The sequence below is a fragment of the Notothenia rossii genome (genome assembly GCF_949606895.1).
Source record: "Notothenia rossii genome assembly, chromosome: 9".
NCBI classification, from domain to species: domain Eukaryota; kingdom Metazoa; phylum Chordata; class Actinopteri; order Perciformes; family Nototheniidae; genus Notothenia; species Notothenia rossii.
In genome coordinates this window covers 27,916,065-27,928,547 of record NC_136907.1, presented here as the reverse complement: position 1 = coordinate 27,928,547, position 12,483 = coordinate 27,916,065, and the positions used below count along the sequence as shown (strand labels likewise).

At 40.5% G+C, this 12,483-nt stretch overlaps 2 protein-coding genes across 2 annotated transcripts in view; one reads left to right on the top strand and one right to left on the bottom strand.

Moving 5' to 3' along the window:
- The window catches only part of crx (cone-rod homeobox), a gene marked incomplete at both ends in the record, with an annotated part of 2,144 nt that extends 463 nt beyond the window's left edge, over positions 1-1,681 (top strand). The window contains 2 exons of the mRNA XM_079650905.1: positions 631-782; positions 1,046-1,681. Coding sequence (XP_079507031.1) covers positions 631-782; positions 1,046-1,681 — 788 coding nt within the window. The remainder of the gene's footprint in view (positions 1-630; positions 783-1,045) is intronic.
- Positions 1,682-7,400: 5,719 nt separating this feature from the next.
- On the bottom strand, positions 7,401-10,837 carry h3f3c (H3 histone, family 3C). The gene is made up of 4 exons (XM_079651253.1): positions 10,682-10,837; positions 9,497-9,640; positions 9,066-9,219; positions 7,401-8,672 (listed from the first exon to the last, which is right to left on the bottom strand). The coding sequence occupies exons 2-4, from the start codon at positions 9,622-9,624 to the stop codon at positions 8,544-8,546; spliced, it is 411 nt and encodes a 136-aa protein (XP_079507379.1). The 5' UTR covers positions 9,625-9,640; positions 10,682-10,837; the 3' UTR covers positions 7,401-8,543.
- Between the last annotated feature and the right edge of the window lie 1,646 nt (positions 10,838-12,483).

Genomic DNA, 12,483 nt, shown 5'->3' with positions numbered 1-12,483 from the left:
GTTAATTCGCAGATAAACTGAATATTGTTTAAAGCTTTGAAACTCACATAAACTGACAGTGGCGGTCGGGAATCACAAATAGATTTGAAAGAGATTTGTATTACTTTATGTTTTTCACTTTTCCTTTCAAAATGTAATGACGTCGGTGACGCTAAGATAAATATAGATCGATAGATGGTATACAAGAGACAATTAATGTGCTAATTGCTACATTACAATGACTACATCTATTAACGCTTCAGTAATCTTTGATTAAAATGTAACATCTGGCATATACAGAGTGATTTAAAATATCTTAACTATAGTGAAATACATTAAGTGGAGCGTAATGTGTCTTCGTTTTTGGGAAAACTGAAACTCTTGAAAGGACCAGTGTCTATCAATCTAACAAACAAAAACACTTCTGCCCTCATATTGACGACAGAACACAGTCAGGATTATAAAGAATATCATAATGTACGTGCTCTTGTTGTCATCCACACATAGTTGGAAAACATCAAACCACCTAAAAAAATGACTTAGATGACATGTCGTGTTGCCTCTAATATATGAGCCTGAGTGCTGCACATAATTCAGGTCAGCTCTGTGCTGCAGAATAATAATAATCCCCTCCGTCTCCTGGGTTTGCAGCCACTCCCCGGAAGCAGCGCAGAGAGCGCACCACCTTCACCCGCACACAGCTGGACATCCTGGAGGCGCTGTTCTCCAAAACCCGCTACCCCGACATCTTCATGAGGGAGGAGGTGGCCCTCAAGATCAACCTGCCGGAGTCACGTGTTCAGGTAACGGAGAAGATGGTTACTGCCAAGATGGAGGCCATACAGTTAGGTGTCTGTGGGTTACATATGTACCCTAAAGGACACACATTTCCTCTACAGAAGGAGAACAGCAGCATATTGATGCATTTGCATTTAGTATTTAGTAACACTTCAGTTACATAAGTCATTCATAAGTCCGTACCCCACAAGTCATTTACACCTTCAGGTATCAGCATGTCTGACATTCTCTGTACTTACATGTTTTTTCTTTTCCTCTGCTCCTCCAGGTTTGGTTTAAGAACCGCCGTGCCAAGTGCCGCCAGCAGCTGCAGCAGAGCAGTGGCCAGTCCAAGCCTCGGCCCCCCAAGAAGAAGGCCTCTCCCTTGCAGGAAGTCAGCGCCATTGATCCCGGCCCTAACCCCTCCGGCTCCTACAGCCCCTCCTCCGCCCAGACAGGGCCCAGCCTGATCCCGAGCTCCAGCAATGGAAACACATCCGTGTCCATCTGGAGTCCGGCCATCTCCCCCCTGCCCGACCCTCTGGCCTCCTCGGCCCCCTGCATGCAGCGGCCCTCCCCCTACCCCATGAGCTATGGCCAGCCGTCGGCCTACTCCCAGGGCTACGCCAGCACCACCTCCTACTTCACCGGCCTGGACTGCAGCGCCTACCTGTCCCCCATGCACTCGCAGCTGTCCGGCACCGTGGGGGCCCTCAGCCCCATCACAGTGCCCTCCATGGGGGGCTCCCTCAGCCAGTCCCCGGCCTCGCTGTCATCACAGGGCTACAGCACGGCCTCCTCCCTGGGCTTCACCTCTGTGGACTGCCTGGACTACAAGGACCAGCAGGCCTGGAAACTGGGCTTCACCACAATGGACTGCCTGGACCACAAGGACCAGAACTCCTGGAAGTTCCAGGTCCTGTAATCTCTCAATTATGCTGCGTGATAAAGGTGGTGTTTATGTGTATCAACGCGCTGTGTGTCGGTGTGAGAGATAGTGAGAAGAGGTCTGCCAGAGGACTCGTTCTCTTTGATCTTCAGTTTCCTGTTTGTAACATTCTGTTTTATTTTCTAAAGGTGTCCTCTGTAGAAATGCATTTTATTTGAATGACTTTGGAGAAGAAGGCCCAGTGTGTGTCATCACACTGCCTCTCTGCAAATCATGCATGTTCTCTTCTTTATGCTATGTTAAATAAGAGACAAGAAGCCTCAAGAGTTTGTAAAAAAAAAAACACACATTGAGCCATGTCTTCTGTGCGTTTGATTTTGTTTTAATGTGCATTGTCCTAGAGTGAAGGGTTCATCATTTTAAGATATTTATTATTATTTAATGCTACATTCAAATATGTCATTTGGTTTAGATATTGTTGAGCATTTGTGTTGCGTATTACAGTGTTAGCCTTTAGTGTTATCATCCCAAAATGTTTGATGGAAAAATAGAGTTTCTGTTTAAGTTGTGTCATTTATTAAAAGGATCTATACTTAACTCTCTGTGCACCGACAATCATTGAGATTCTTTCAACTGAATTATAGTTTGTGTTTGCAGGGTTATTACTAAGTGAGTTACAAGGATCCACAGTGAGAGGTCATCATGGAGACGGGACAGTGGATGTTAAGTGGCCATGTTCATGTTGTCCATGGTCCCACTGCTCCATCTTGGTTATTTTAGTTGATCTCATTCTGGGAGTGTTCCAATCCTCTTAGCCTCCCTTCAGCAATGCCCTAAGTGAATTAGTTGGGATTATTGCCCTATCACCCTCTGTCTCTCTCTGTCTCACCCATCACACTCACTTGGCCTTCTCTTCCTGTCCTGACCCCTTTCTTTTTGTCCTCCATCTTTTCTTTCTTTATCTACCTTTACTTCTTCCCTGCAGCATGACTTTACTCTGCCTGTTTTCTCTCAGGGTGCCTGCCTTTATCAAGTGTATCCCACTCACCCTGTGCACCACCAAAAAGAACATACTCTGGGAAAACTGAAACGTTGACTTTAATTCAATGTATTATGTCAACACATTTCACATAACTGTATAGGTTAGTTGAAAGCAATATTATTCAGTTGAACCTAATATTTGTTATTTAAAAGAAACCATGTTATGTTCCAAACCAGCCAAACCAATGACAACAGTCCAGTTTATTAAAGCATTTCACTGCAGCTGTATTCCTTATTGTTCCAGTTTTGATCTGTCAGTTCAGTGGTTCCCCATCCTTTACCTCCTCCTGGACCCCGCCCCCACCCTACCAATCTCCCCAACTCCTCTGACTGCATGGTAATCCCTGCATGACCTGATTACTGCCATGCAAACTTAAATGTTTTATAATAATAATATGAATAAATATGTGAACATTTTTCATAAGGGTTTCTGTTGAGAAGGAAAAAGAGAAGATTGATTCTCGGTACAAAATGAACCTCCCTCTCATTGAGTTCCAATATTTTGTTATTTATTTATAGTTAAATAAAATTGTAGGTTTCCATAAAATGACCAACCTAAGGTATTATTATTATTATTATTATTATTATGACATGGTTGGTTACGATAGAAGATTTTGTGCAAATTACATGATAATTGTTTGTCAGCTGAATCAAAATAAAAGTTTGGATAAATTATTCCTCCAGATTTCTCTCATGTAATTCTGATGCAGGCGACAACAAAATAAAAGATGTGTTGCTATGTATATCCTATTTTATATCTGCCCTCAACCATGTAAAATGTCACAACGGTTCCATCATAAATGCAGCTGTAGTGCTCTGAGAGTTGAAAGGGGTAGCGGGACAGATTTAAAAGCATTTCTCTGCACTCCGCTCTGACCTAATCCCACTCTGTGCTGCTGTAATCCCTCTGCCCTCCCTCTCTGCCGTGCGATTGGTTAATCCCTGCGTCCGTGCACCCTGATTGGTTAACCTCTCGGAGGGTGCAGTGCTGTAATCTCCCCCCTCAGCACTGAGAGTTTCAGACAGACATTTGTGCTGTAATCCGGGGAGGAGCAGATGTGATGGGGGAGGGAAAGAACCAGGCAGACCTTGAGGAAGGTTAGCTGCAGAAAACAAAAACACGGCACACCATCTGACGAGGAAACACTCGTTGTTGCTGTGTTGTCTTGAATGTATCAAGAAGTTCTCTGATCTGGAACTTCAGTAAAGGGAGAAATACCACAGTGTAGATATGACATGAACATCTATTCGAGTTCAACAGGTTGCCATAAAAATGTAGGCTACTTACAATACAGAAGTTAAAAGACATTATGCAGAATAATATATAATATCACTGGATTGATATTATTGATGCATTTCTGTGTCAGCATCCCTAATGTTGCAGCTGGTAAAGGAGGAGATCATTTAGACCACCTGTTTTCTGAGGAAAAGCTTAATCCATGAAAATACATCATCATGTATTAGTTGAAGTAAAACATTGCCTTCCAAAATGTACAATTTACTAGAAGTATAACATTGCGTAAATAAAAAATACCCAAGTAAAGTACAAGAATAATGCAAAGTGTTTACATGTCCTGTTTAAAAAAATAGAAATGTGGTAAAAAGTTTGTCTTTGATCAGAATCACGATGTAAAGCAATATTGGGAAAATCAAGACACTGTCTGGACCACATCATTATCCTGTATTACACACTCATATTGCCAGATCTGAGTTTGGAGATTTGGGGAAATACTTACTAAACCAACCTACAGCTGCTATGCACATTACACACATGTGCTGCCCGGGCGCTGTGCAGTAGCTGCCCACTGCTCCTAGGATGGGGTACAAGCAGAGACCAAATGTCACTGTGTGTGCTGTGTGCATGAATGTGTGACCAATAAAGAGGGTTTCATCCTCCGATGAAAAAAAAAAAGCAATACGAATTATCCAAAATGTTGGATATCTTGAACACACCAATTCATTATTCTTAAAGTCTAATACACTGAAGTTCACTGATCTGGTTAAATGTAAAACTGCACACATCATACAAAGCAAGACATAATCTACTCCCGGCGAACAGAACATGTTTATGGAAAGACAAGGGGGGTATCATTTGAGAGGAGAACTTTTCAACATTCCACACACACAATACCCCATAATGACAAATAGAAAACATTTTTAAAGAATTTTTTGCAAACGTTTTAAAAATCATCAAATGAAATATCACATGTACATAAGTATTCACACCCTTTGCTATGACAATGAAAATTGAGCTCAGGCGCATCCCGTTTCCACTGATCATCCTTGAGATGTTTCTATAACTTGACTGGAGTCCACCTGTAGTAAATTAAATAGATTGGACATGACTTGGAAAGGAACACACCTGTCTATATGAGGTCCCACAGTTGACAGTGCATATCAGAGCACAAACCAAGTCATGAGGTCCAAGGAATTGTCTGGGGAAGGGTACAGAAAAATGTCTGCAGCATTGAAGGTCCCAACGAGCACAGTGGTTTCCATCATTTGCAAATGGAAGATGTTTGAAACCACCAGGGCTCTTCCTAGAGCTTTCTGCCCAAACCAAACTGAGCATCAGGGGAGAAGGGCCTTAGTCAGAGAGGTGACCAAGAACCTGATAGTCAGTCTGACAGAGCTCCAGTGTTCCTCGGTGGAGATGGGAGAACCTTCTAGAACACGTGTCAAACTCAAGACCCGGGGGCCAAATCAGGCCCTTGGTGGATTTAATTTCGGCCCGCAGGATAATTTTTAATTACTATTAGACCTGGCCCGCCGGTATATTGCACACACACCTTCACTCAATCCTGAGGATCTCCTCAGCTCAGAGCCTGACCCCAAACATTGATGAACTTGCACCCAAGATGAGATGCCAAGTATCTGGCTTGAACTAGCATCACAGAGCAGCACACTGAGTTTACATGGATGTTTCCTTCTGTACTTTCTTTCTTGAGACAACAGGGCATGTTTGGCTTTTTCTTTGAGGGAAATTGTTTCTTTGAAGCTGTTGTTGGCCTGTGGGAAAATGTAATCATAAGAAATGACTCGGAAAAAGCTGCAGATAGAGACATGAGAAATGAATGCAACTGATTATTTAATGTTTAAGGTTGTTTTCATAGGCAATCATTTAAGCTTTGTTAGTTCCAGGTTTAATATGTGCAATAACTTCATTTCAATACGTTTTGCAATAAACATTGAACCAGTCCGGCCCTCGACTAGTACCCATTTCTGAATTTTGGCCCACTGTGTATTTTAGTTTTACACCCCTGTTCCAGAAGGACAACCATCTGTGCAGCACTCCACCAATCAGGCCTTATGGTAGAGTGGCCAGAAGGAAGCCACTTCTCAGTAAAAGGCACATGAAAGCCCACATGGAGGACCTATAGGACTCTCAGACCTTGAGAAACCAAATTGTCTGATCTGATGAAACCAAATTTGGCCTGAATGCCAAGCATCATGTCTGGAGGAACTCAGGAACCGCTCATCACCACAATCACATCACAATTATTAAGAATTTGCTTCCTCCTGCTCCTTTTTGGACACTTTATTTTTGTAAAATGTATAAATATTGTTGAATGTATCAATATAGTTTGACAATTTATATTTAAAAAAAAAAATTCTAGCAATTCGGTATTCTGTTTAACATTTGTTTCTGTCTTTTGATTTTTTTTCATCTGTTTGAAATAAAGATGGAAAATGAAAATGAAAAATACTAGAGGGTACACATTTGATCTATTTTCCTAAATAACATTAAGCAGAAGGTATGATCACTATACAGGAAGTTATGAATAACTCTGACATTTCCACTGAAAACGTATCATCATTATTCCAAATGAACTGAACAAACAAACAAACAAACAAACAAACAAACAAACAAACAGGAGTTACCCCTAAATGAGTTATTGATACCTGAGGTATTTGTCAATACAAATGTATGTCAGTGGCATATTAGCACTTATTGACTTAATGTGTTGATATGTGAATGTGCTCTTTATTGTGAGGAGGACTGAGATTTACAACACCCCACAAACACAACACATGGTTCCTATAGTCGGATTTATCCATATCAATCATCTAAAAGGTACTATCTCAGGCTTTACTGCCAAATAACAATAATTATATCAATTGTAATTATATAAATTATAATTATATCCATTATAATTGAATGGTGTTGAAAAATGTAACGTATTGGAAACATTTTATGATTCAGAAATGAACATCAGTAGCTTTGTAATGCTGTGTGCTGGCTGTGAACTTTAACTGTTGTGTTTTGTCATTTATATGCTTTTATTTTTTAAATCTTAATCTTCAGAGTGAAACTAACAAAAATAAATACTTGCTAATGTAGAAGGACTTTGTATTGCTGACATGCAATCTGGTTAAACTGGATGAGATGCTTCCACTAGAGGGCATACATGTACCCTTCCCTACTCATTGGAGTGCCCTTGAACAGATGTCAGTGTATAGCCACTAACACAAATCAGTGGCCGTTCCTCAATCGCGAGTACACATGCTGCTGAGCAACTATTTCAAGTATACTACGTCATAGAGTGGCGCAGAATGCTGGGCATTTAACATGCATTTAAACAGTCCTTCGGCACCACTCTATGACGTAGTATACTTGAAATAGTTGCTCTGCAGCATGTGTACTCGCGATTGAGAAACGGCCTGTGCCTCAGAGAAACCATGTCAAGCAAACAATCACAACAACCAGCATTAGTTTGTTTTAACACCTATTTATTACCACCATAATATGAGACGTTTGGAAAATACAAAGATCAGCTTATTTATATTTTTGAAAATCTTCAGGAATAAGAAAAATATAAAAGAAAACAAATATGAGGTTATATTGTGTATCACAAATTTTGAGAAAGGGACAGATTATATGTTCAGATCTACAGAGACAAAGACCATAACCATGCAGAGTGAAATGTTCACTATAATGTCAATTCATACTGCGAGTGTGAAGCTGTGTGGAGAGAGAGATGGAGAGAATGTGAGACTGATCTACAGAGCGTCGAGGAGAGGAGCCCCCCTGTGGCTGCCATCAGAATCGTTGCATTGGAGAACAGAGGAGCCCTTACTGATATTATTACGCAAATCAGACCAGGGTAAAAAAACAACTGAAAACCGTGTGGAATACATTTGTTTTTCCCCCCCATAATTTGATGATTTTGGAAGTGGTACGAAAAGAGATGCTTATCATGATTTAAATGCGTAAAAAAAATAGACACCATATCCACAACGATAATCAATATTCTTAAGCAACCAAAATATTTCTGTTTGTTGAGCACAAGAGGTTTACAGATCAGAACTCCACATACACACAAACACATGGTGAGGGGGGGCGCTAGAAAAGGTACAGCTGCAGAGAAACGGGGGGCTGGGGTGTGGAGGGACGGACTGGGCAGGGGGACAGGTGTTCTGGGGGGCAGGTGGGCCTCAGGGCTAGCTTTAATAGCACCCTGCTGTGGAAGTTGCAGCTCCCCTTAAGCAGACTAGCCCCTCGGCCCCACCCCTCTGCATCAGCTCTGTTTGCCACACTAACCACACCCCCTGGCCCCCACCCTGGAAGAATCCAGTGGAGCTGAAGGGTGGGCTCCCCAAAGTCAGTGTATGTGTGCACATGTGCGTCTGATCCGACAAACCTTTAACATGCACTAAAAAGGTACCCTGAAAACATTTGGTGAAGACAAAAAAACCTATCAGAGACCAGACTTCAACAAATTTCTATCTGTTCATAATCAGGATTACACCAAAGTCTACTGAGAAGAAGGGAAGGTAGGGGGGGGGGGGGGAGTGGGATAAAGGAGTGAGGGTAGGAACAGGTAGAGAAAAATAGAACAGACGAGAGGGGGGCCGTCTAGGCGCGCTCCCCACGGATGCGGCGTGCCAGCTGGATGTCTTTGGGCATGATGGTGACCCTCTTGGCATGGATGGCGCACAGGTTGGTGTCCTCGAACAGACCCACCAGGTACGCCTCACTGGCCTCCTGCAGGGGGAGGGGTCACACATGTTAGCAAAATAAGTCTGCACTTTTAAAAATAGCATTTCATGCTTATTTTAGCTTTATCAATATATTTTCAATCAACCAATCAATGTTTATTCATATAGCACAATATCACACATTTTACATTTGTCTGAGGGGACTTTACAGTTTGTACAGAATATGAATATGACACCCTCTTTCCAAGACCCTCACATCGGACAAGGAAAAACTTCAAAAGATAACCCACAGTTAATGGGGGAAAAAAATGAAAAAACCTCAGGGAGAGCAACAGAGGAGGGATCCCTCTCCCAGGACGGAGAGACGTGCAATAGATGTTGTGTTTATATTAAAATGAAATATATCACATTTACAAGTAGATTTTGTGCACACACACACCTGCAGGGCTCCGATGGCGGCGCTCTGGAAACGCAGGTCAGTTTTGAAGTCCTGAGCGATCTCCCTCACCAGGCGCTGGAAGGGCAGCTTGCGGATCAGCAGCTCAGTGGACTTCTGGTACCTACGAATCTCTCTCAGAGCCACAGTACCGGGCCTGAAACACACAACACAGCTCAGGTTCATTCAACCTCCTACATGCTATATGGGTTCGATCTACTGAAAAAACAATGCCTATATGTCACACTTAGTTCTGTCACTGTGATCAGTATATTTAACCTGCTGGGGAACAACATGCAACCCAAGAACAGCAGCCAAACAAAAATCTATATTTAAGATTTTCCAGTTAAAATGTATGTTATAAATTATAATAAACAAACATCCTCAGCATCCATCTTACGAAAACGATATCTATTTGGAGGGAAAGGTGTTACCTGTAACGATGGGGCTTCTTGACCCCACCGGTGGAGGGGGCGCTCTTGCGGGCAGCCTTGGTGGCCAGCTGCTTACGAGGAGCCTTTCCTCCAGTGGACTTACGAGCAGTCTGCTTGGTACGAGCCATTTCCTCTGAGTATCACCTGAGCACAATATCAAAAATATAAAGTCATGCCCTGTTACCATCGGGTCTGTGAATTTTTTTTTCCTAAACAAAAACGCTGAATCATAAAATCTATAACTTAATAATCACAAGCAAAACATTTAGCCTAATTTTGATAGCCCTAAAACAAAAAAGGCAGTAATAGATACTGTAAGACAATTGAAATACATAAATAAATACTGAATAAATCATAATTCTGTGTTAAAAAAGTGAGACGTCAGCCACGTTTTAAATGTAGAATTTAAAGAATGGTATTCCCTGTTTATTATTGGCACCGTATTTTTACCCAATTATCTTCATATGTATCACCTTATTTCTTAAGTATTTTTGTAGTCCAAACTCGAGCCATACACCTGTAATTAACGCCCCCCGAAGCCTGGGAAAACTTTACCCTGGTTTCGGTTTTGTGGTTAGCTTCTCTGCCCACATCCACGGTGTTCAAAGACACACCGAGCCAATGCGGGCCCTGTGGCTCCTCATCGCACCAATCACAGTCATAATTCTGAAATGCACCAACCCGTGTTTTCGGTGTCACATTTCAGCACCAATGGTGTTCCTAATGCGGAGTTTAGGGGCGGCACTTACAGGATTAGCCCCGCCTCATTCCGCAAGATTATGGCCGCAGACCGAAATTAAGCTACCAGTATTCAGGCTATGACTGAGACGTAAACTTTTATATTTTTCCTTAAATGCATACAACATGTAAACAAAAGAATACCAACAAAACGAGGAGGACAAGTGTAGCTATCAAACAAGTGCCAAGGTGTGTGAAGCGGTGCTATATTAAAGCGGAACAGCGAGGTAGAAAGGGCACATATGAAAGTGGAGCAGCTCTCTCGGCAGGGGAAGTACTGAGCCGTGTTTCTCCTGCCTGGACCTCGGGCAGCTGCCTTTTCTTTGCAAAACAGCGTCGAAATAACACGCTATTTCAGAACAAAAACAACTTTATTCTACTCATTTGCTATGTTAAACTATACATAGTATTATATGATTTTTAAAGTATGACCGAAATGTGACTTACCAAGTGTGATTTTAGCGCTTTTTCTTCGCAACGATAGAAGTGAGTTGTGACTGTCTGGCAGCTTCAGATATTTACTATCTCTCACACAATGGAAGCGGAGCAAAATGGCGGCCGTGTCAATCATCTGTCTCCCACAATGCAACTGGCAGCATTTGTAAACACTGAAACTTCCCAACTGAAACTTTAGTTTTAGGTCCAATGACCTTTGTGCGGCAATATCCTAATAATAAAAAATGTACACATATTGTTATGTAACTGACTGAATCATAATCATTTATAGTGGCATACACATTACAGAACTGCACAAGGGAAACAAATAATAATGTTTAGAAATCAGGCCAAAGATAAAGATATGCTCTGAAATAATTAGGAGCATGACAAAAATAATAGGATTATCAAGACGCTAATAACATTTAACATTTCGTAGAACAGACAAAGACAATACAATGATATATTTTTTTGCAATCATTTTTTAATAGTTTTTTGACATGTTTTTTTTTTTAATGATTTTGTTAAATGTCCAATTCAGCAAGTGGGTCAGTGGATATAAAACAAATTCCAATTTGTTCTGACATTTATGATTGAATTCCCCCCATCCCCTGATTGGTCATGATAATGAAACAGGAAGGACAGTACATTTAGAAAATATAGCAACAAGTAAAGCTTTACAGCATTACATTCTACATATTCCAGTTCATCTGGATAAGATTGAAGCAAACATGCTGTAATCTGTCATTATGACAGGAAGGTTGTTCCAACACCGATGCTGAAAGATGCTGATTGATTAGCAACATTTATGTTGTTTTATGGATGTTTGGCCCTGGAGCACTAAATCATGTTTCATCTGCAGTGCCCCCTATGGGCACCATATCAACAATCCCAATCTAGTTTCCCTTCTTAAAAACATGGAAACGGGGGGAAAGTGGGTTTTAGAACAGTTGCTCCATTTTAGAATAAAAGAAATCCACAGTTCAACTTAAAATGTTCACCTTGTACAAGCATAACAAAAATATATATGTAGAAATGTGTATTAAAGATAAGGCAAAACAAATTATGTTGTATTGCACAGTTAAAAAATTGCACAGGTTGAACAGCCTAGGTCAGGGGTAGCCTACTCAAACTTTTTTGTTAAAGGTCCACTTGTGAATTTGAATTTTATACAAGGTCAATGGTCCGGATCAATGCCAGTTAAGCTCCCGTTTAGCATTATGGCCGTCATAGCCATAGACTATAAAAGTCTTACCCAAAGCTGAATCATAAACTAAACTGTATACATAATATATATATATATATATATATATATATACACATATACATAATATATATATATATATATACACATATACATATATATATATATATATATATATATATATACACATATACATATATATATATATATATATACATATATATATATATATATATATATATATATATACACATATACATATATATATATATATATATATATATATATATATATACACATATACATATATATATATATATATATACATATATATATACATATATATATATATGTACACATACTTATACACACACACACACACATGTATAAAGGGTTACGTCCTTAGCTGGCTAACAAGCTTAGCTAACAAGCACACAAACACCTGCTAACGGGGTTAACATAATATTATCATTTTAGACTTCTTGGAAGTTCTGTTAGTACATTCAACCGCACAGAACACCATTTTAATGGTCTGGTATTTGTAACAACATTCCCTAAAAGGCACAATCACCACAAACACGGCTAAAGGGTCAAGTACAACTACGACTAG